The 21,467-nt window shown below is 36.6% G+C and overlaps 1 protein-coding gene across 1 annotated transcript; it reads right to left on the bottom strand.

Annotated features, from left to right (window-relative positions):
* Window positions 1-240: 240 nt before the first annotated feature.
* HGTX (HGTX homeodomain transcription factor) lies at window positions 241-21,064 on the bottom strand. Its single transcript, XM_020950905.2, has 4 exons — window positions 19,013-21,064; window positions 17,028-17,213; window positions 8,352-8,548; window positions 241-1,163 (listed from the first exon to the last, which is right to left on the bottom strand). Exons 1-4 carry the CDS (start codon window positions 19,980-19,982, stop codon window positions 921-923), a joined length of 1,596 nt encoding a protein of 531 aa, XP_020806564.2. The 5' UTR covers window positions 19,983-21,064; the 3' UTR covers window positions 241-920.
* Window positions 21,065-21,467: the final 403 nt, after the last annotated feature.

Below are 21,467 nucleotides of genomic sequence, written 5' to 3'. Positions count from 1 at the left end.
CTCTCCGTTGCACCTTACAATATTTTTTGTAGAGGTGTTAAAGGTTTAAACTAATCCTGATTTGAATAATTATATAAATCGGTGGAGGACTCTGGAGTTTGTATATTATAGTTACAGATTTAATAAGTAACTTGTCATAGTAATAGTTATACTTCTTCACAAATACCTTCAGCACAACACTCTAAAAACCATAAATTGATGTCTATTTACTTTTCCCACCATAAAAAATCACCATTCACATTAATTTTTAATATTTTTCTTTGCATTTTATTTTGTTTTTATCAATTCGAAATAATTAAAATTACAATTTAATTTAATTTAAGTACATTTTACATATTATTATTTACTGCAATAGTTAATCAATCGTCTTTCGCGTTCAGTATCATCATCATCATCATCATCAATATTGTGAATATTGTGTGGCGCAATCTCAGTTAGCATAGTTAATCGTTAATAGTTTTTATATATATATTTATATTTTAAATGTATGAACTAAGGTCGGTTCTAATGCACGAAATTACATTAAAGTTAGGGGATTAGAAACTAAACATACAATATGTAATAAATTCAGTTTAATTTTTGTTTGTGCTTGTGCCTTACCAATTAGCGACGTTAATTAAGCTTTATATTAAAGGTAATTGTTTTTTATTTTTTATAAAATTAACATAAATATTTACACACCTAATAAACAAAGAGATAGACAGAGGGAGGAGGAAAATGAAGTCTTCAGAAGACGGTAAAGTGGCAAAACCTTAAAACTCAAACCCAAATAATTTAGCTGCAATTGTGTTTAGCTGCTGCTGCTGCTGCTTTTGTGGCTGCTGGGTTCTCTAGCTAATTAGCTGGCGCTTTTGAAATTTATTTTAAGTGTATTCCATTCCATTTCATTGCGAGTTTCGTCCGTAGTTTGTAAATTCGTTTTAATGGCGATAATTATCCTGCTGCTGCTGCTGTTGCTGCTGCGAGGAGCCGGAGCTATTGCTGCGACATCTCTTGCTCTGGGCGGGGGATTCCCCCAAGTCGATGCTTTCGTTATCGCTGTCCATGGTCTCGCTGCAATCGCCATCGTTATCGCCACCCATGTCATCCTGTTTCCTCTTCGCGGTGGCCATTTCCGCCGCATGCCGCTTGCGCCATTTGGTGCGACGATTCTGGAACCAAACCTGCAAAACGAAATATAGAAATTTCAACTTAGTAGGGGTTTCCAGCAAATTCAAGAAATTGAGATGAACAAATATAGAGGACAAATCAAACTATCGAAAAGAAGCGGGTTGTTTACCGATAACATCGTTTGGCCTTAAGTTTTGACAAGGAAAAATTTGGATATTTAAAAGAGAGGTTTATCCCTAGCATTAGTATTATTTTATATAGTTTTTCTTAACAAAAGATCTTTATTTTTTCAACAAAATAAAGAGATTATTGAAAATATCAAACATCGATTAATTTTCAGAGTTACAATATTGTTAACATCTTGGAAACATAATCGAAAATCCTAATTTATACATTTCGGTCGATAGGTTAATCGATAAATCAAAGTATATTTCGATTTCTATAAAAAGTTTTGTTATTTAATGAATAAATATATGAATTGATTAGTTAGGTAAATAATATATTCCTTTTGAATAGATACACAGGTCTATCTGAATTTTAAATATCAATATTTCCATAGACCATCCCTAGCTCAAAACTGAAGTTTTAAGTTAGAAAGCTCTCTGCATGTGTAATTAGGCAAGTCACATTGTCAAAGTCATTAAGTGGCCAAGGGGAAGGGATCGAGGGCGTGGGCATGTGGGCCCATAAGTCGCATCATCAACGCCGGTTAACCCTCAATTAAGACAATATTAAGCCCTGGGCATCCAAATGGGCGAAATGTTGCCCGGCAGCAGCAACAGCAACTGTTTCAGCGGCAAAAACTATGCACAAAACCATGACTAACGTCTTTTAGCTGCGCTTCATTTTGCCCCGGCCTCGTTTTCCTCGCTCTGTGGCAACATATGTTGGCCAAAAACCCGTCTCATTTTCCTCCCCTTCCTCTCACTCTCTCTACATCTTCTGGCTGTTTTAAAAGGGGGATTCACCCACCACCCAAGTTCCAGGCACGTTCTGCAGCTTGTTCCTCGTTCCTCGAAAGCGTGTGCTGCCTCAAAATCGGCATAATTTCTACATTTGCCTGATGATGGAGCAGATTTTTGGTAGCTGTTTGCAGTTAGAATCATTAACAAAGCCTATAAATGGCCACTTAGTGTTGGAGTTCTTGTTCTGATTTGGAATTTTTGAATTTAAATGGAAGAATTTGATTTTGATTTTGAAAGAAAGACTTTCTCAGTGATTACAATATCCATAATATTTTATCACAACTATATTCTTCAAGAGTTCCTGCAAATTTCAGTTAATTTCCATTATGTTAATTACCTCGCCCAGACTATGGTCATAACCATTTTTGTTAAACATTTCCCTGCCCTCTCCTAGAACCCATATCCTTAACGAAATCAACGCCGAGAAACAGCCGCCCAAAGGTGCAATTAAACCAGATACAGGATAATTTACAACTTCATTTGCACATTTGTGTAATTATTATTTGCAACATTATGCGAAATAAAAATACAATTAATATTTTCCGTGTGTTACAAGCCGCAGTGGAAAGCAGACAGGCAGTGCCAGTGTTGTGTCTTGGTTTTCCTTTTTTGGGAGGAAAACAACAGACAGCCAACACGGCGGCAACAACAACAGTAACAACAACATTAGCCAGCATCATTAAGGCTGCTTTTCATGGTCATTATTTTTTGGTAACATCTGTGTCCATGTTGTTACGGGATTTGCCACTGAGCCATGGGTAAAAACGGAAAATTGAGCAAATTTGGGGGCAAGTGTTGGTTGGTTGGGCTTCCTCTAGCATTTTCCTTTGGCTTTTCCCTTGGCTTTTTTCCCCACCGCCTCTTTTCATATTTTGTCGTCATCATATTGCGAATGGTGAGTGCGTCATCTAGCACCCACTAAAGCATAGTTGATGTTGCCTTTGGTTGACTGAGATTCACTGACAACAGATTGCTGATGGTTTTTAGGGCAACAAATATTGAATGTTGTGAAGCTAAAGAATTGGGTTTAAATTTAAGATACTTTGAAAAAGGTCCAGGCTATGGAATTGCTTTTAAATAAAATGTTTTTGAAATATTTGTATATATGAGAATATATTAAAATTAAAAATAAGTAGCTCTTAAAAGGACCTGAATTTCGATTTAAGGAATTCAACAAATGTTTTGAAATGCAACTTAACTTCTCTTTTCCTTAAATCACTATACAATCTTATTTACAGTTTTATCTATTTTTTCTTTATTTAAATTCCTTAAATGTAGTTAAATGTTTCCTCAAGAAGTTCTACTAATTTTAAGTAGCCTTTTTTGATACCTTGGGTGTTCTAAAACCTATAATCCTTGACTGAAATTTCACAAATACTTGCCACAAATATTTATAACCACTAAAAATGGTAAAGATCAGCAACTGAACCTTTGGCAGGTACAACCAGGTATAGTTAGCCAATATTCAGGCGGTTTCAGGGCAATGGTCAAAGAAACAGATACACAATTTATGACAGCCAACATGTCAAAGTCAATCAAATATTGTGGCAATCAATTTGACTTGGTCACGTTACGTTACTTTACGTTACGCTTCCCAATTCGTATTGGGATTTATTTATGGCGGCACAGGATCGGGATAGCACCTCCTCCGACAAAAAAGGAAAAAGGATGTTATAAAACATATTCGATTTTGGCACCACAGCGGGAGAGGAGTTTTGGAGTCAGAGTCCGAAGAGTAGGAGGTCCTTTTGTGCCTTTTGTTTCTCTGGTCCCATCATCCGTCAGGTGGGCACCACAGATAAGGATAAAAAAGTGTTATGTAAATTTTCGTAGGAACGGACCAGAGGGGTATGTCAAAACCAAAACCGAAAAAAAAGAAACCCTCGGCATCGAAATATATATGACTCTTTTGGGCAAATTGGAAATTTATTTGTTTACGCGTCCTGTGCGGGGAAGGATACTTAAAAGTCATGAAAATTTACAACATGGCCAATGCCTTTTTGGGTAACATCGACCCTGACAAGTTGGCTCCTACCTCGTTCACCTTTTTCCCGTCTCTCTCCTGTGTTTCTTTTTTTTATATTTTTTATTTGCTCCTATTGGTCCACAGAATTTTTTATTTATTTATTTGAGTATCTGAGTGTATGTGTGCTTTGTAGTTCTGGATCGTAAATTTTCGAATTCGTATGGCCGACTCGCCCTCGCTCCTTATATGGTCCACGCTTTCCGTATTTATGTGAGTTTGTGATTTATTTGATTTTGTATTTTTGTAGCCATAAACTTGAAGCCAACTCACGGTTTGAGCTCTGCCATAAAAATGTATTTGATTTCTGTTGCTGTTACCTTTTTTTTCGGAGTTTTTTCTTGGTATATTTGACTAATTGTTGGGCAACCCTAGAAAATCGTCTTCAAATATGTAAATTCCAAACGTAACCCCCATTCATTAACACACAATCAAATCCATTAGTCGGCCACAATGGAATTCTTTGCTGGTCCGTGGAGGAAAATCAATTAGAGATTATTTCAAATTTCTGTTATGTTTTTTTTTTTTTTGTTTATGAACTCGTCCCCTGTCACTTCACGTCGTCCATTGTCATTGCCAAAACTGTCACTTTTGACAGTTGCCTCGAGTTCGGTTCCATAAGCTTTCATTATTCTGGTGCTAATTATGCGGTCCGCTCTTTGTCTCATCAAGAGTAACAGATCGTAAAGAGGCATTTTAGCCATAATAAAATATTGTTGGCCATCTACGACCGATATCACTTAGCCAGATTCCTGAAAAAGTATTCATTTATGGCAGCCTGAATGGCTTCCTAGAAATGTTGAATAGAATCTTGATTTGCTTTATATATTTGAAAAATGTTTATGCTAAAAGGTTTATGAAAACCACAAAGTGTTTATTTGACAGATTTAACTCATTTCAAAGTTGATTTCACGAAGAGTTAAATCGGTTTATAAATAGTATTTAATTGTTTGAATAAATTTGTTTTAAGAATGAGCTAAGCTAAGTTAAATGTAGACTTTTTGGAGAAATTTGAATTATTTTAGTGACTGAATTTGACCATATTTGTATTTAAGGAATTATTTTTTAACTAAACTAGTTCAAAAATTTGTATTTAAAGGGAACAGAATTTTAGAAAACAAAAGTTTTCCTATCCTACTCTTCCTCCTACTGATTATTTCATTCTATTATAATTTCCAGCTATGCTTGCTCATTCCTCTTATTTAATTAATTCCCCAAAATTATCTTTTGCTTTTGAGCCAATTACACATAATGGCAGCAGACCCTCTCTCCTTCCTGGCCATTATTCCCAAACCACCTTTCTGTGTACTATTTGCAAAACAAAACCCAATCCCAAAGTATTTACATACATTGACTGAACAATCAGGGGGAATCCCAACCCAAAAATGCCATTACATTTATGCAAAACAACAGTTGAGAGCGGGCAAAAATCACGAAAAAGCTATAACAACAAAGCATGCAATAATTTTATTACTCGGACAGGACCTCTTCCTAACTATACCCTCACCCACACACACCACACACACCATACACACACACATGGTATGTCATTAATAATGGCCACAGACGCTATAATTCACTGGGCGGCGGAAGGAAGAGTTCGGAGCGGGAGGAAACAGCTTCGGATTGGGGCTTCCTCTCATAAGAGCGTACAAAATGGCGACCATTTGCATTAAATGATTGCTAAAACGAAAGGACGAAAGGAGTTCGTACTCGCCCCCTTCCTCTGGCTGTGTCCAAAAACGGTTTTAATTATGATAACAGCGCAATTATTCTTGTCAAGATCATTTGGCCAACCGCCCACGTCCATATGCAGACACTGCAAGAAATTATCTTGAAATTCTGTAAACTTTGTTAAAAATTATCTTATGAATTTAAGAAATCAGAAAGAACATGTTATGGCATACAAAAGAATATAATATTGCCTTTTTTATATAAATAATATAAATTCTGCTGTTTTGGATATGATATTAATTGAAATTATTTCTCAATTGAAACCTTTAATTAAGGTGTTAATATTGTAATTTATAAAAAGTTTTTTACCAATAGCTTAAGATGACATAGGAATATATTTTTTTTATATATTTTAATGCTATGAATTCAATTCAAATATATTTAAAGTTGTAAACACAAAGATATTTAAATTAAATGAAAATATATTCGCACAATATTTAGATTACTTATGAATGATTTTTAAATATATATATTTTTTAAATTTACTTATTCATTTTAAGAATTGAAATAGAAACTCGTAGCTTTAAATAAAGATTCTTCTAAATCATATTTTAAATTTTGTATTGTGATTAAAAGTGAGACTTCTGAATTTTATATTTTTTTTACCGAATACGAAACATAGGCTTCTTTGACTTATTATGAATTTCTTCAAGCCCAAAGACGACTCAAATTTCTCTCAGTGCTTTCGGCCACTTTGCATTTTGTCTGTCTGTCATAATTTGCCTTGGCTTTTTGGGGAGGGGCGGCTGTTGTCCGGCTTGTGCCTTTTTGTTTGTCAATTTGCATACTATCATCGTCATGGCTGCTTTTCATACCACTCTCTCTGGCTCTGACTCTCTGCTTCTGGCCAACACAGACACACATACACACACATGGACACACACTAATTGAATATGTATGAAGCTAGCAGGATGTGCTGGCCATCATGGATCTACCATGTTCCCCTTGTGCATTTCGTGCCATCCAGGACCCATCGGGGTCCAGAATTTAATTTACACTCACCCAAAAGTCATGCAGTCATTTGGCATGTCTATCAGGGTGACGAGACGAGGCGAGTTGAGACAGCGCGAAGAGGAAGCGTGGGAGGGGGGAGGGAGGAGGAAAATGTGTGTGGGGGGGAGGGAAAATTGAGAGCCGAAATTCAACCCGAAATCCTGCAGTTTCCATCCATCTCACTGTCCATTTGTACTCGTCATCAGCGCATTCTCCTTTTCCCCCCCTGTTTAGTCCTTAGCACAAAATGACGCATATTTAGCTGCAGCTCAAGCCATCAATCCTGAATGTTCATCTATCTATCTCTATTTCTGTCCCTGTTGCTGTCTCTTTCTTTGTCTATAGCGCTCTCTCTCTCTTACTCTTTCTACGCTGTGCCTCATTCTTTGGCAATTAATCATTTTTCCTCATCATAAACGTGATTTCTTTTCCACTCCTGAACTGCGCCCAGTTGTGTGGCGAGAAAAGGATTTCCCTTTTTTGGGAGGGGGAGAGGAAAATGGGAAATCTGGGGAGGGGGGGAGGAAATGTCGCCCAAATGAGGCAATCATGTCCTTCTAATCAGAAAATCTGATTGGGTAAAGCACGGTCAATAATGGTCAAGTGATTTTGAAGAAGTAAGAGTTATTACAGGGTTTCAGATTGCATTTTTGTTTAGAGGTATTTTTCTGGGAGAAATCTAAAAAGTTTCTATCTTTTTAAAGCTTCAAAAATGAAGCGCCTTTTTATTACCTTTTTATACAAAATATATATAGTTCTAAATATATATAGTTTAATATATAAATATTCCCGAGTTTTTAACTTCTTCTTTCTGTTTACATAAGTTTAAAAACTCTTTGGAACCCAATTAACTTGACCGGCTTACAACTAATTCAAAATTACGAGACCAGCGTGAAGGAAACCACCGCTCAGATACAGATACAGATACAGTTGTAGATACAGATACGAATACGCGGTGTAAGATACAAAATCCCATACGACACACGCGACAGAGACCACGGATGGAAAAACCATGACACGTGCGTTTCCCGGGGTCGGATTACAACAAAAGTTGATGACAACAAATTTGACGACACAAAGGATTTATTTGTTGATAACATTTTCCTCGTTTTTTTCCACAACAATAACAACAACAACAAAAAAAGGGGAAACTTTAAAACGGTGTTTCGAGCGACACATTGCACTAAGCCTTTGGGACGAGGTCGTCCTTCCCGTGGGGGGAGGGAAAATAGGCACCATCGAGACCCATTGGCGCCATTTTGTATTTTTCGGAAATCCACGAGATTTGCCTTTCAATAAAAATGCAAATTTTTTGTGAGAAAAGTCAGGGGGGAAAATAAGCGGAGTTTGTCTTTACTCCTGTCTACCTTTTTTTTTATTTTTGGGAGTCAGTTTCTCTTTTTTTGGGTTCGGTTTCGAGGCAATCAACCCGCCATTTTTATGAGTTTTTAATTTGCATTTGCCAGGGTTTAGGATGGAGTCTCTCTGTTAGGGATAATTCTAAGAATTATATATGTTTTGCTTACCTTAACCTGCGACTCGGACATTCCTAAGGCATAAGCGAGCTTGGCACGCTCTGGTCCGGCCAGATATTTGGTTTGCTCGAATGTCTTCTCCAGGGCAAAGATCTGTTGACCACTGAATGTTGGGCGGGTGTGTTTCTTCTTACCATCCTTGTCATTGGAAGGATGATGCTGATGAGACTGGGACAGATTGGCGGACACTGGAAAGGAGATAAAGAAATATTCATTATAATAAAAGAAGATTTTTAAAGGAAATATATAACTTCAAAGTCAGAAAATGATTAAAAAACTGCAAGTTTAGAGCAGTGAAGTATATTAAATCTTACTTATGAAATAATATATGCTATATATAAGATTCAGTTACTTCTCAGTTCATTAAATCCCATTAAAACCCCTTTAATATTCCCATTCAGCTAGCGCCTACCTTTTTCACTTTCAATATCCATAAAACTTTTCATATTTCCACAATTGAAACACTTTGAGTACCTTGTTTACAAGCATTTCTCCAAAATGTGTACACTTTATGCTGCCGTCTTCTCCCCCTCAAAAAATTTGTAATTATGAATTGTTAAATAATGTCGCATCGTAAAGATGTGGACAAAGTTGTTAGCGCATCCTAAGGGTTGGTTGCAAATCGGTTTCCTTGTTGCGGCACAAAAGTTTTCCCTGACATTTATTAATTGTTTACGAGGCGACAGCTGCTAATTTGAGAAGAAGAAAGTTTTTTTTTTGTTTTGGGGAGACACTGAAAAAGGTGTTTAGGGGTTTTTAAATAATACGAAATGAAGCCCCAAATAATATGTTAAATAATAACCAAAATGATTTCTAAAATGATGCCTAAAATTATATCTAAAATGATTTAAAATATATTTTTGAATTAGAACCTTTGCTTGTATTAATTTTTTTTTTTTATTTTATTAAACAGTAACTCTTTTCTATTATCATTTTACTGTAGTAATTCCTGAACTCCTTATTCTAAATGTTATTAAAGTTTCCCTAAAGTTTTATATCATTCTCTTCTCCTTGCAAATATTATTTTCCTTGAGAATAATAATTGCACACTAATTAATTGAATACAAAATATATTTTCCTCCCAATGAGAGCCGAGAAAAAATCCCTATGCACACGTTTGCCCAATTAACAAACCGAAATTGACCGCAGCAATTTATGGTAGGACGACAAGACGAGGATGAGGGCCAAAAACTTTGCCGTCGTCATCGTCGGGAGCCTTCATTAAAATCAATTAGCCAAAGCGACGACGACGACGACGACCCCGTCGACGGTGGCAGCAGCAAAAGGCCAATAAAAGCGAGGCAAGTGGGCCAAAAACAGACCACGCCCACTCCTCCAGAGGGGTATTATTCAGTGGCGCCGGAAGGGGGGGCCAGCTACGTGCCCCGTTTGGCTCGTAAAGTCAGTCAAGTGGACAGGGGCGTAGAAGGAGGAGGAGGAGGAGGGTGGTCATAAAATTAAACGGTAGCCGTGGGAATGGGCAGTGCAAGAGGGGGTGGCTACTGGTGGGTGGTGGTGGGTTGTCTCTGTGTGTGTGCTTTCAATTAATGTCACCCCATTATTAAATGATCCCTAATTATGTGAAATGATTTAACTAAATATGCACGACGCAAGGGGAACCCAAACCCGGCGGGGAAATGAGTTCCGGTGAAAAAGGTAAAGCCACAGACAGCCGTTGTCCTCAATGCAAAAAATAAGGGAGAGGAGGAGGGTGTTGGGTGTGTGTGTGTTCTGGGTCTGAAACTTTGTGTCCCTTTATGATACTTTGGTGCCATTTGCTCAGAATTATTAATTTAAATTGTTATTTCTAACAGCTTTCATATAGATAAGGTTACTTTTTTTATTGTTGCTAAAAACCATTCACTATGAAAAATTGCTCAAAAAGGGTTGCAAGAGTGTTTTGGTTAGGGAAAAGGTATTGTAATTTAAGAACATATTAAAGTTATTAGTTAAAAAAGAGTTAAACTAAAGTCAGGAAATTAGGGAAAATTTAAAAATTAGCCAGGGGTTTTTTTAAATATTTTTTTAATAATGTTTAAATGAAATAATTTAAGAAGAATATCAGAAAACTATATACTTGTTGAACTATCTTGTTGGGTATATATTTTAAAGTATTAAATATAGAAAGTTACTATCCATATTATGTTAAAGTTATTAAACGGACCCAATTAAGGGATTGCGATTCAATACAAGTTTAATTATTATATATTTTCTATACCCCTCAAAAAATAAAAAACATCTTTTATCCCTCTAATTTTATTATTAAATTTAATTGCTTTCCAAAAATAAGCACGACTTTTCCATTTTCCTGTCAGCTGCTACTCTGTCCCAGTTTGATTGTCCTTCTCGTCGAATTATGAAAACAAAATGCTCGCTTCAAATAAAAATGTGTGTGACATTAAATATATACGTCAGGTTTTATTTTGTTTGGTTTTTTTCCTATATATATATATATTTTTTTAGCTTTTCGCAGACAATTCTGGAGCTTAACAAGTCTTGTCAATAAAGGGGGAATGTTCCAAGGGTAGCTCCCTTTTGGCTGTGGGGGGTCCACTCTGTCCACCAACATTCACATTGTAACAAGCGTAATCCCTTGCAAGAAAAATTGTAGCAGTGATAATTTTTTTTATTCTCTTTCACAAGAGCTCGCAGCTCAGCGGTTGGCAGCTGCGTCCTGCAAGGACCCTCATAAATAACCGACAAATATGAAGCGTTTATTTGCTCATGTCACGGCCCTCAAAAGCAATGCTGCAATGAAAATGGAAATGGAAATGTGTCCTCCTCCTTGTCCCCTTTTTATCTGCTGAACGCCCCGGTTTTTCCGCCGGTTGATTCAGCCAGCAGCGGCAGTTGTCTATAATCGCATAAGTCACCCTGTTGGCATCGCTGCATTTGCACTTTTTCCTCTCGATTTCAATGAGTTTTCTGTATTTTTTTTATATCCTTGCAGGGTATTTTGACTTTAGTTGGAAGCTTGTAACGCTGTCAAGGAGTCATTTCCGACCCTATAATTCATATCCATGATCAGGATCAACAGCCAAATCGATCTAGCCATGTCCGGTCAAAAAATAAATTTTCATAATTTTTTTTCACAATATTATGTGTAGTTTTATCGCTAAAATTTTGAATAATTTGAATTTTTTGAAATGTTAAATTAAGTTTTATTAACCTATTAAAAACGTACATAGGAAAGCTTTCCGAATTAAAATGAGTGCCTATTTAGCTTAGTTATGAGTATTTAAATTTATTATATATCGATAAATATTTAGTTAAAGATATATAATCATTATTTTAGTAATAACAAATAATTAATTTACTCTTTTAAGGAAGCTGGATGAAGTTCATGACAATGGAAATTGGAATTTGAAAAATCAATCTTCACTTTATGTTTTTGTGTAAATTATTTCAAGCACAAAAGTCCTTATTTCAAAACGGGGTAAGTGTATTTTAAATTCGTTTTACTGCACTGATCCTTCCTTTCCTCATTGATTTCCTCTCTAAAGCCAATAATTTTATCGGCATTAATATTTTTTTGTTTTGGGGTGGTAAACTGAAGTCAAGGTGGGCGTGTGCTGTTTTGTGTAAATGTTTCCCTTATTGAAAATATTAAAATGTCATTTATTATCGGTCGTTATGGCAAGAAAATTAAGGAAGGCGTTCATATAACATCATGAGGAATGGGTGTATTTTCTGCCTCAAAGCGGAGACAATTGTTAACAATAAATGTTAATAGAAAAGGAATTCTATGTACAAATTCAGAAACATTGGGAAGAAATTGAGATAGGATTTACATTCGTCTTGAATTTATAAGTTTCTGGATACTAAAATACATTTTAACACTTTGAAATAAAGTTAAAGTCTTGGGGTGTTATAAAACACTTTACTTGGAATTTTAGTAAGCAAATTTAAACACAAATCAAAGCAACTAGCTTCTAGCTTATTTTAAATTTAAACCAGCATAAATAATTTCAACATTCGTTAAAAATTCAACAATAAACTTTTCGAAATTACCAGCCAATTAAAATGTATGTCCTTGTAATAAATCAATGTGAAAAAGGAAGACTCCTTGTGGCAGCCAGAACCTTAATCATTTTCCCGCCTCTTCTCACGTTGATATAACAATCTTGTAAAATCTTAATGCCAATCTGGTTGCTGAGCAGTAAAATTCCACACTCCAACGTACAAGTTGGTGGGGCGGATAATCTGCACCTTTTTATACACATCCCAGGTAAGGGATATATACATATATATATGCGAAATACAGGTGGTCTGAAGCTGGCTCATTAAGTGCCACTGTTGCCGTCTCTGTCTGCAAATGCCTTGTACAATGTTTTATGGCCTGTTTTATGCCCGATTATATGCTTAAAGCACAAGTTTCACCGGGTCCGAGGGAGGGGAAATTCCAGAAGGGGATGACACAGAAAATGCCACTTGAATTTTAATTAAAACGCAACAGCTAGACAGAAGGCTCGTGCCATCTCTTTCTCTACTGTCTTCATTAAGCTTAATGAATTGTGTCAAACGGCGACTGCGGTTGATGTTGCCATCCTGCTCTCCAGCTCCTCCCTCTCTCTCTGTCTCTCCCACACACGGCCCCTGTATTTACTTTTTATGTTTAAGTTAATTATTTCATTAGCAGAATGTGGTTGCCTCGCTTTATTTTAATTTTGTTTTTAATGAATAAAAGGGAAGCTTATGGGTAGTAAAGAGAGAGAGAGAAAGAGACTGTTGTTTTTATAACAAATTGTGGCAGGAATATATAAACAAATGTTGGAGTACACCAAGAAAATTAAGGGAATTTAAGTTAAGCCAAATGTAAATATAATTTACTCTTCTAAAAGTATTTCTACTTATGAAATATTTTGATATATAAAGCCTATGGTTTACCATTAACCCATAACTATTAAAATTATATTACCTATGCTGACTCATTTAATATATAATCAATATTTCCATAATGATAACTAACCTACCCTCTTTTATTAATAATCTCTGATAAGCCTCATTGGGCCAAAACTAACCATTTCAACCAGGGTGTAAGCCAACTTAATCCATTTCAATCATTATGAGTATGAGAATATTTCGCAATGAACTTGCATAAATTGAAAGCCCATAAATTATCATTAATGAATTGCCTGGCAAATATTGATAATAAACAATCAAAAATAATCGCAACGATAACAATAAACAGGTGGAAATAAGCCATGCAATTGCAACCAAATGTAATGAAAAATTCCGTGGCTTAATCAAAGAGTAAATAATGCCGCAAAAAAGCTAATCAAATGCAATTGCATTATTAATAACAAATAAAATGTGTTGACAAAAAAAAAAACCGAAAAAGAGTAGGGCAAAATAAAATCGTAGCACACTTTCGAGGGCAGGCATGCAAATATTCAAATATTCCACGGCCATGTTTGTTAGCAGAAGGAGGTGTGTGTGTGTAGGTTATGCGCACACGCTGGAAAAGCTTTCTTTTTCCTTGTTAACATGACAGCCTACAAGCATATAAACACACACATACACACACAGGGGGAGACCTATATGTTGCTCCATTTCGGGATAGAAAAAGGAGCAGGACCAAAAAAAAAGCGGAATAAAATAAAGCAAAAGCAAACCACCCCATCGTCGTCGTCGTCGTCGTCTTTTGCCAGATAATAATGTGGCAACATATTCTCACAGCGTCTGTGTCTGCCCTTATCTTTCTATATACATTATATATAAACAAAAAATATATATATATTTGTATATATACAGTCAGTCTGCCTTAACATTTCGCTTTCGGCTAAAAGCTTGGAAAACTTCTTTCCGTCTGGACCCAACAGCTGTCGCATCTTTGCAGCCATAAATATGTATATATACAAATAAATAAAAAATAGATATATGTATATATAAGACAAGGAATAGATGTTTATGTAAATAGGGTAAGGCGAGAATGTTTTACGTGGCCAAAGTTAACCAAAACAAAAATGATGTGGAAACAATGAGCCGGTCGCAACATGACAATTGAAACATGTTTTTCAAATTCTATTTTATTTTTATGGCTTGTTATGGTCTCAGTTGGGAATCTCTAAATACATAAAGATATTGATTTTTATGTGAAGCGAAGAAAAGTATAAGATTTAACTGAGAAGCTTTAAGGATAGTCATTCAATTCTGTGAATTATACTTGTTTTTCAAGATGATATTTATTTTCAAAGTGCTTGCTTCACTACTCCTTTTATTTATTTTATAAATAGCCACCTATATATATATCCCAGAACATGAGCTCCTTCTTTTTACACTCCTTTTTCTTCACCTTAAAGTATATCAACCAACCTGATGGCTGCTCTGTTTAGCAAATCAATTAAATCAATATTTGCTTTATGCTACCACAAGCATGAAAATTCCACAACACCTAACGACACACTTCAGAAATCAAATCGAACACAAGATAAACATAAACATGGATCTCTCCAGTCTCTCCCCCTCTCTCTTTTCCTCTGCAAGAAAATTATGAACGATTTCCGAGTTTTTGGGGCCAAGACGACCTTTTCTGCCGAGTCATGGCCGCAATTAAAAGGCAAACAGCAGCAGTAGCCCACAGCACTAAATCAAATCAATTGCCAATGCGAACCAGAAGGCGATCATGACGATCGGAGAGACCGAACTCACTGCCTTCCCCCTTTAAACAAATAAATAAATAAAGAAAAAAGAAATAAGAAAAACGAGTTCCAAACTGGTGGCACATTACTTAATGAGCTTAGCGCGCTCTCTTCGCCTATAAATAGATGTAATAATGAAGTAACCAGATCAGAAAATCAGAAATCAACGTTCAGTAGTAGTAAATTAATTTTTCATATGTGCCCGCTGTTGGTGCCATCATTATCGACTTTTGTGTGGAGTCATTCTGCCAGAGAGATCTCCCTCTGCCTGATCGTGTTAAAGTGATTCCTCAACACTTATTAATGAGTTGGACAATGGGACGGACCTGCCTCTGCAGCCTGCCCCCGTTGTAAGCCATATTGGTAATCACTTGAGATCAGGCCTCGTGATCATTAGTTGGGCATTCGATGCGCTTTGTTAACGGTTTCCCCGATCGCAGTTCAATACCCATTCCAAATCTTTCCCCCCTTTATTTTTGAGCAGGAAGTCCAAATCGCAACGAGGCGTGGCATCTGCTAACAATTGTAACCAAATTACGCGCTCGATTCAACGGTTTCTGATTGCATTGATTTCCGATCGATCCCCCCTGATCAATTGCAAATTAATGTTTGTCAAGTGACTATTGGCATTTCTTTTTTTTAACAATTTTATACGGGAAAGAATACTAATAGGAATACAGAGAAAATTATATATTTGATGTGGAAGAAAATAATCTTCAACTTCAGAAAAGAAAATAAATGGTGAAACTCTTCAACTAATAAAATAATATTGAGAAGTATAAAAATATTCAAAATAGATTTAACAAGAAAGGAAGCTAACTTCGGCACGCCGAAGTTTATATACCCTTGCAGATAGAACTTCTATCAATAAAAAACCATACAATAGAAATGATATATATTTGTGTTAAAAAACAGTGAAGTAATACCTGCTTTCATTGTATTCACCTATACATATTATATTTGCAGTTTTACATTCAAAGACTTGCATTTTTCCTCTACATCAAACGATCGTTTGTATGGCACCTATATGATATAATAGTCCGATTTTCATGAAATTTGACACAAAATTTAAGACTAATATAAAATGCCTATACCTAAAATTTGATGAAAATCAGTTGAAAACTGAAAAGGTTATAAATTTAATTGTATTAATTTCTCGATCGTTCCTATGGGAGCTATATGATATAGTAGTCCGATTTTCATAAAATTTTATGCAAAATTGTAGAGTATAGTAAAATGGCTATATCTCAAATTTGATCCAATTCTATTGAAAACTGAAAAAGTTAAACATTTTTTTGTAAAAATTTTCCGATCATTCCTATGGCAGCTATATGATATAGTCGTCCGATCCGGCCCGTTCCGACATATATACGAGTGAGAGTATATAGAAGGCTAACTACAAAGTTTCATTCAGATAGCTTCAAAACTGAGAGACTAGTTTGCGTAGAAACGGACAGACGGACAGACGGACAGACGGACAGACGGACAGAAGGACAGACGGACAGACGGACAGACGGACAGACGGACAGACGGACATGGCTAGATCGACTCGGCTGTTAATCCTGATCAAGAATATATATACTTTATATAATCGGAGGTGTCTCCTTCACTGCGTTGCAAACTTCTGACTGAAATTATAATACCCTGCAAGGGTATAAAAATTCGAGAGTTAAGCGTTGAAAGAATAAACCTTCACCAAATTTTAATTCTTTCTGAGAAAATAAAGTCATTTACAATCTTTAATTAAATAATTTTAAATACCCATTCAATTGTATAGAAAATTCTGGTATTCAATCCTAAAGTTAAATTCAATATACTAAAATAAGTTTTAAAATATTTGATATTAAATAGTATACCAGTTTTTGCTATTATTTATAAGCTCACTTTTTGATTTTCCATGGGAAAATAAAATTTGGTATGTGTAATACAATTTATTTAAAAATTGAAGTTCTTTTTATATATACTTATGTATAGATTTTCCTCATTTTTTTCTGTGTTCTATATATAATGTTCCTCTGTTACTCACTTGTATTGGAAAGTCTCTCTCGCCACGCTATTGGATTGGCCACCAATCCCTGCAATCCTGGCCAATACAGGTGCGTGCGATCCACAATGTGGCCAGCATGGGTCTTTAGAGGAGCACCTTGGCTCTGAGACAGATACTGGGCCATGCCCGCGGCGGCGGCGGCAATTGAGAAGCGGGGAATCCCAGCTATATAGGATATAGAGAAATAAAAGGGAAAGTTTAATAATGAGTAAACAAATCAATAAGCAACAGATATATAAGTCTACAGTTTATCATATTCTTGATATCTATATTATATTATAAGATGCTAAAAGAATTATGTTGAGCTATTCATATAAATAATCCATATAATTATAATAAGGTTTTTTTTCTGTAAAATCAAATAAATCTTGAAGAATAAACACTACAGAATATATACTCTCAAAAACTTTATAACAATTGCTATTGTCAGCATAAATTGCTCCACTTCATGATCTGTTATATAATCACTATCAAGCCATTAACTAATCCTCAAAAAAAAAGAGGTTTGAGTTTCCCTTTCATGATGATTTTCGCTCAATTTGTTCTCAGCTGGCCAAATATTTGTGCCCACTCATGCTGAACTCACACACACAATCCGGATTTTCAGTTCGAATTAATTAAAAGCCATTAAATAATTTGTCATAAAAAGAATGAGAAACATTTTTGGTGACCAAAAAAAGGAAACTATTGACGAATCAAATCACATAAACGCCCTCGTTAAAAATAATTAAAAATGTTATGGCAAATTGTCAGCACCCTGTCGTTGGCCGCCCCCCTTAGCCCTCTTTTTGTTCATGGCTTACAATTGGTTCACATTTAACTGTCGAAAAATCCGGAGACCAAAAAGATAGAAAAAACAAAAATCATTTTAGTCACAAATACACGTAAAATCTGTCGTAGATTGCCCACGTTTTTCGTGTGTCATTTTGATTTAATTACAAACAATTTGACAACTAATTGCTGCAACATTTAACGTTAAAACGCGTATCTCATTACGTTTTGTGGTAATTTTGCAATTGGATATTATAACCAATTTTTGGGGGGCTGTACCCAATATCTAAAATCTGGCCTGATTAGGTAAAAGGGGTTTTTTGTGAGGGGGGAGCAGCAGCAGTGGCACATAATGACCGAGGGTTGTGATGGGGAATCGGAATTGAAATTGCCTTTATTGAATCATATGGAATCATGCCAAAACCGGATTCGTAAACAAAACACACACATTTTCTTTTATTTGATTTTTTTTTTGTTTGGTTTGCGAAACGAGTTTTTGAAGCATTTAAAATATTTCGCTATTTTTTTTTATAGTGATTGTGTGTGATATCTATTGATTCGTTTATAATATATATATATTTTAATGTTGCATAACAATTTGGTGAATTGAATTGGGTTTTATTGCAGTTAATTGTAAGAGGTTTGAGGAGTTGTTAGCTGATAACATTTGCTAAGGGGTTAAGATGTCCTTAGACACGTTATTTGAAAGGATTATATAATATAATATGATCTTAACAATATCGTGGTTAGTAAAGGGTCCTAGGGAACTATACCATATATATTTATAAAGGTATTAGTTGAGTCAAAAGATTTGTTACAGCCCTCTTTGGTGTGGAGTAAAGTCGTTTGCTTATTTAAAAGAATTCTTATAAGAGTTGTCTTTACATAGACTTCTAAAAATCATATATATGTGTGGTTTTAACAACTTAGGAGTATCGAAAAATATCTAAATGATACATAAAGTTAGCTTTTAATGTTAGTAAAGAAAGTTTTTTTGAATGAGTGAATAAGTAGCAAGTTTCTTTCATATTTTTGAAGATTTTTTTCTTATACGATCGAACAAGGTTATCACTTTTCGAATCTTTTACAATGCAAAACTTAATACAATTATTTATATAAATATAAATGATAATATATATATAATATATATATGTATATAAATATAAATAATAGTTTTATAAACCATCACTCACCTCCTGTTAAAGCACTTAGACCCGCCGATGTAACTGGCGGTGGTTTTGATAGGATCGTATCGATGCCATGTGGGTTGGCCGCTCCCTGGCTATTCGTGGTGGTGGCCGTGGTCGATGAGGATGAGGAGCTGCCTCCCGAACCTCGATCACTGATCAGATGTGAGTTGGGACTGTGGCCGTAGGACAAACCATTTCCCGATCCACCTACACCACCGACACCACCCTGACCGCCCTTCATTTCCGTGGTCATGGAGTGGAGAGCGGCCAGTGGGGGACCAAGGAAACTCAATGGTAGCTTATGATCCAAACTACTGCTATTGTTGTTGTTGTTGTTGTTGCTGAGATGGAGGTGATGGTGTCCAGGATTCCCACTATGATGGGCCAGCGGATTACCGCCATGATGATGATGCTGGAACTTGTTCCGCTGACTGCTAAGATTCTCGGGACTAAAGTCACCCGCTGCCTGAGGCGGCGGACTGGCAGACTCACTGTTCTGGCCAGGATCCTCACCTCCACTGCTCCTTTGACTCAGGGCATACGACTTGGCACTGTCCACACCGGGACTAGAGTTGTGCTCATACCGTGGCGATGGCGAGGAGTCGGAATGGAGACGGGAGGAGGCTAACGGCGGCGGTGTCGTAGATGGTGAATCTGTGTCCTTGCCATGTGCCGCCTTTAGCAGCATCAGTGGACTGCTATTATTGTTGTGACTACTATTATTATTATTATTGTTGTTATTGTTGTTATTATTATTATTATTGGCATACACTGCCGCAGCGGCTGCTGCACTATGATAGTCAGCCAATTGCTGTTGGTAATCCGCCGCCGCCATGGCATGGGCATGGACATCGGCGAATCCGTTGCTCATGGCCGCCGCCAAATGGTGATGACGTTGCGCCGCCGACGGTGGACTACCCTGGGCGGCAGCCGCGAAACTATGATGCCGCATATACGGATTGATTAGGTCCATCTCGGGCGGCGTGTCGTGGTTACTATATTCCAAACACTCTGGTAACTGCGGCGGAAGCTGTATTTGCTGCTGAAGCTGCGGTAATTGCTGCGGTAACTGTCTGTAGAAGCTCGGCGGCAGGGCCAAGTTAAAGGCCGAGTTGGCGGACAGCTGGAAGCTTTGGGCCAGCTGCTTGGCCGCCACCTTGGCGTCCAAAGAGGCCGCTGGAGGCGTAGACGTGGGCGAGGGCGAGGGATTGCTGCTGCTCCCACCCGCCGGCGTTAGGTTCAGGTATGGACTACCCAGCTTGGGATCGGTTGGGGAATAAGCGATATATATCTGAATTTAAGATTAAGTCCTCTGGGTTTTCTAATGCTACTATTTCGGCCAGATAAACCTTAAATAGATTGCAGTTTTATAGTTTTATTTGATCATTCGTTGAATCTGTAGGTGGTTTTCCGAACTTAAATCCCAGATTTGTAGTATATTTATATTAATTTTCAATATTCCGTATTATATTCCGCAATATTTGATCATTTTCCAACATCTGTAGTCATTAAATTTGTTTTATGTTATTTTTTTTTTAGTGGTTTCAAGTATAAGATTACTGGTTTACAATTTCCGTTCGCTTCTTCTAAGATTTTCAAAAGTTTTTTAAAGAGTTTCTAATTTATTTTTAGTATTTCCAGTTTGGAAATTATCCCTTGCAGCTTGGGAAGAATTTTTCAGTTTTGGAACTTCAATTTATTCGCATTTTTCCATAATGAAGAATAGAGTTATATATGATCTTAACATGGGCACTTTTAAGTCTTGCAAGTTAAAGCTTTTTTTTGGTTTTGAGTCTATAATAACCGATCAAAATAGTTTTAAAAGATCACAAAAACTCAAGTTCATATTTCACAAGCACTTTTCAAAAACGATTTCCGATTTCACGTTCAGTTCGTAACTTTAGTTTCCACACTGCAGAAATCCACCGATCAGATTCTCGTTTTGGTATTCCCTTTATTTTTGGAAAAGCGCCGGAAAAGTCGGCTTGAAGACCCCGCGTGTGTTTAGGCCTACTAGAAAATTTCGACTGACTGGCCAAGCGGGCGAATGATTTCGAAATTGACTCAGTCGCACAATCTGGGCATCGTTTCAATCGTTTCCAACCCCTCGCAGCATCGCTATTCGCAAGAGTGCGAGTGAGATGGCTGGATGGGCAACCATCCTGCTCCCACTCTCTGGTGAGTAAATCAGAGCATCGCTCTCTCACTCTCTAGCCACCGCAGGCAGTGTGAACAAGCGGAATGCAGACGGGGAACGTTGGCATTGGCACAAAACGAATGGGAATTTTATTATGTACATCATTAAAATCAACTATTTCGGATTCGGATTGGAGCCTGGGACTGAAACGCCACTGATCCCGGCACTGGCTGTCTCTTTCTCTCTTTCGCGCCCTCTCCCTCTCTGAGTGCATTTTCATGGGTTTTTCCGTGAGTTTCTCTTGCTTTTCCCTGGGATTTT

This window comes from Drosophila serrata, unplaced genomic scaffold (assembly GCF_035046125.1).
Source record: "Drosophila serrata isolate PLE 108 unplaced genomic scaffold, ASM3504612v1 contig_71, whole genome shotgun sequence".
NCBI classification, from domain to species: domain Eukaryota; kingdom Metazoa; phylum Arthropoda; class Insecta; order Diptera; family Drosophilidae; genus Drosophila; species Drosophila serrata.
The sequence above is the reverse complement of the archived record's forward strand: the minus strand, read 5'-3'. Positions and strand labels throughout refer to the sequence as shown.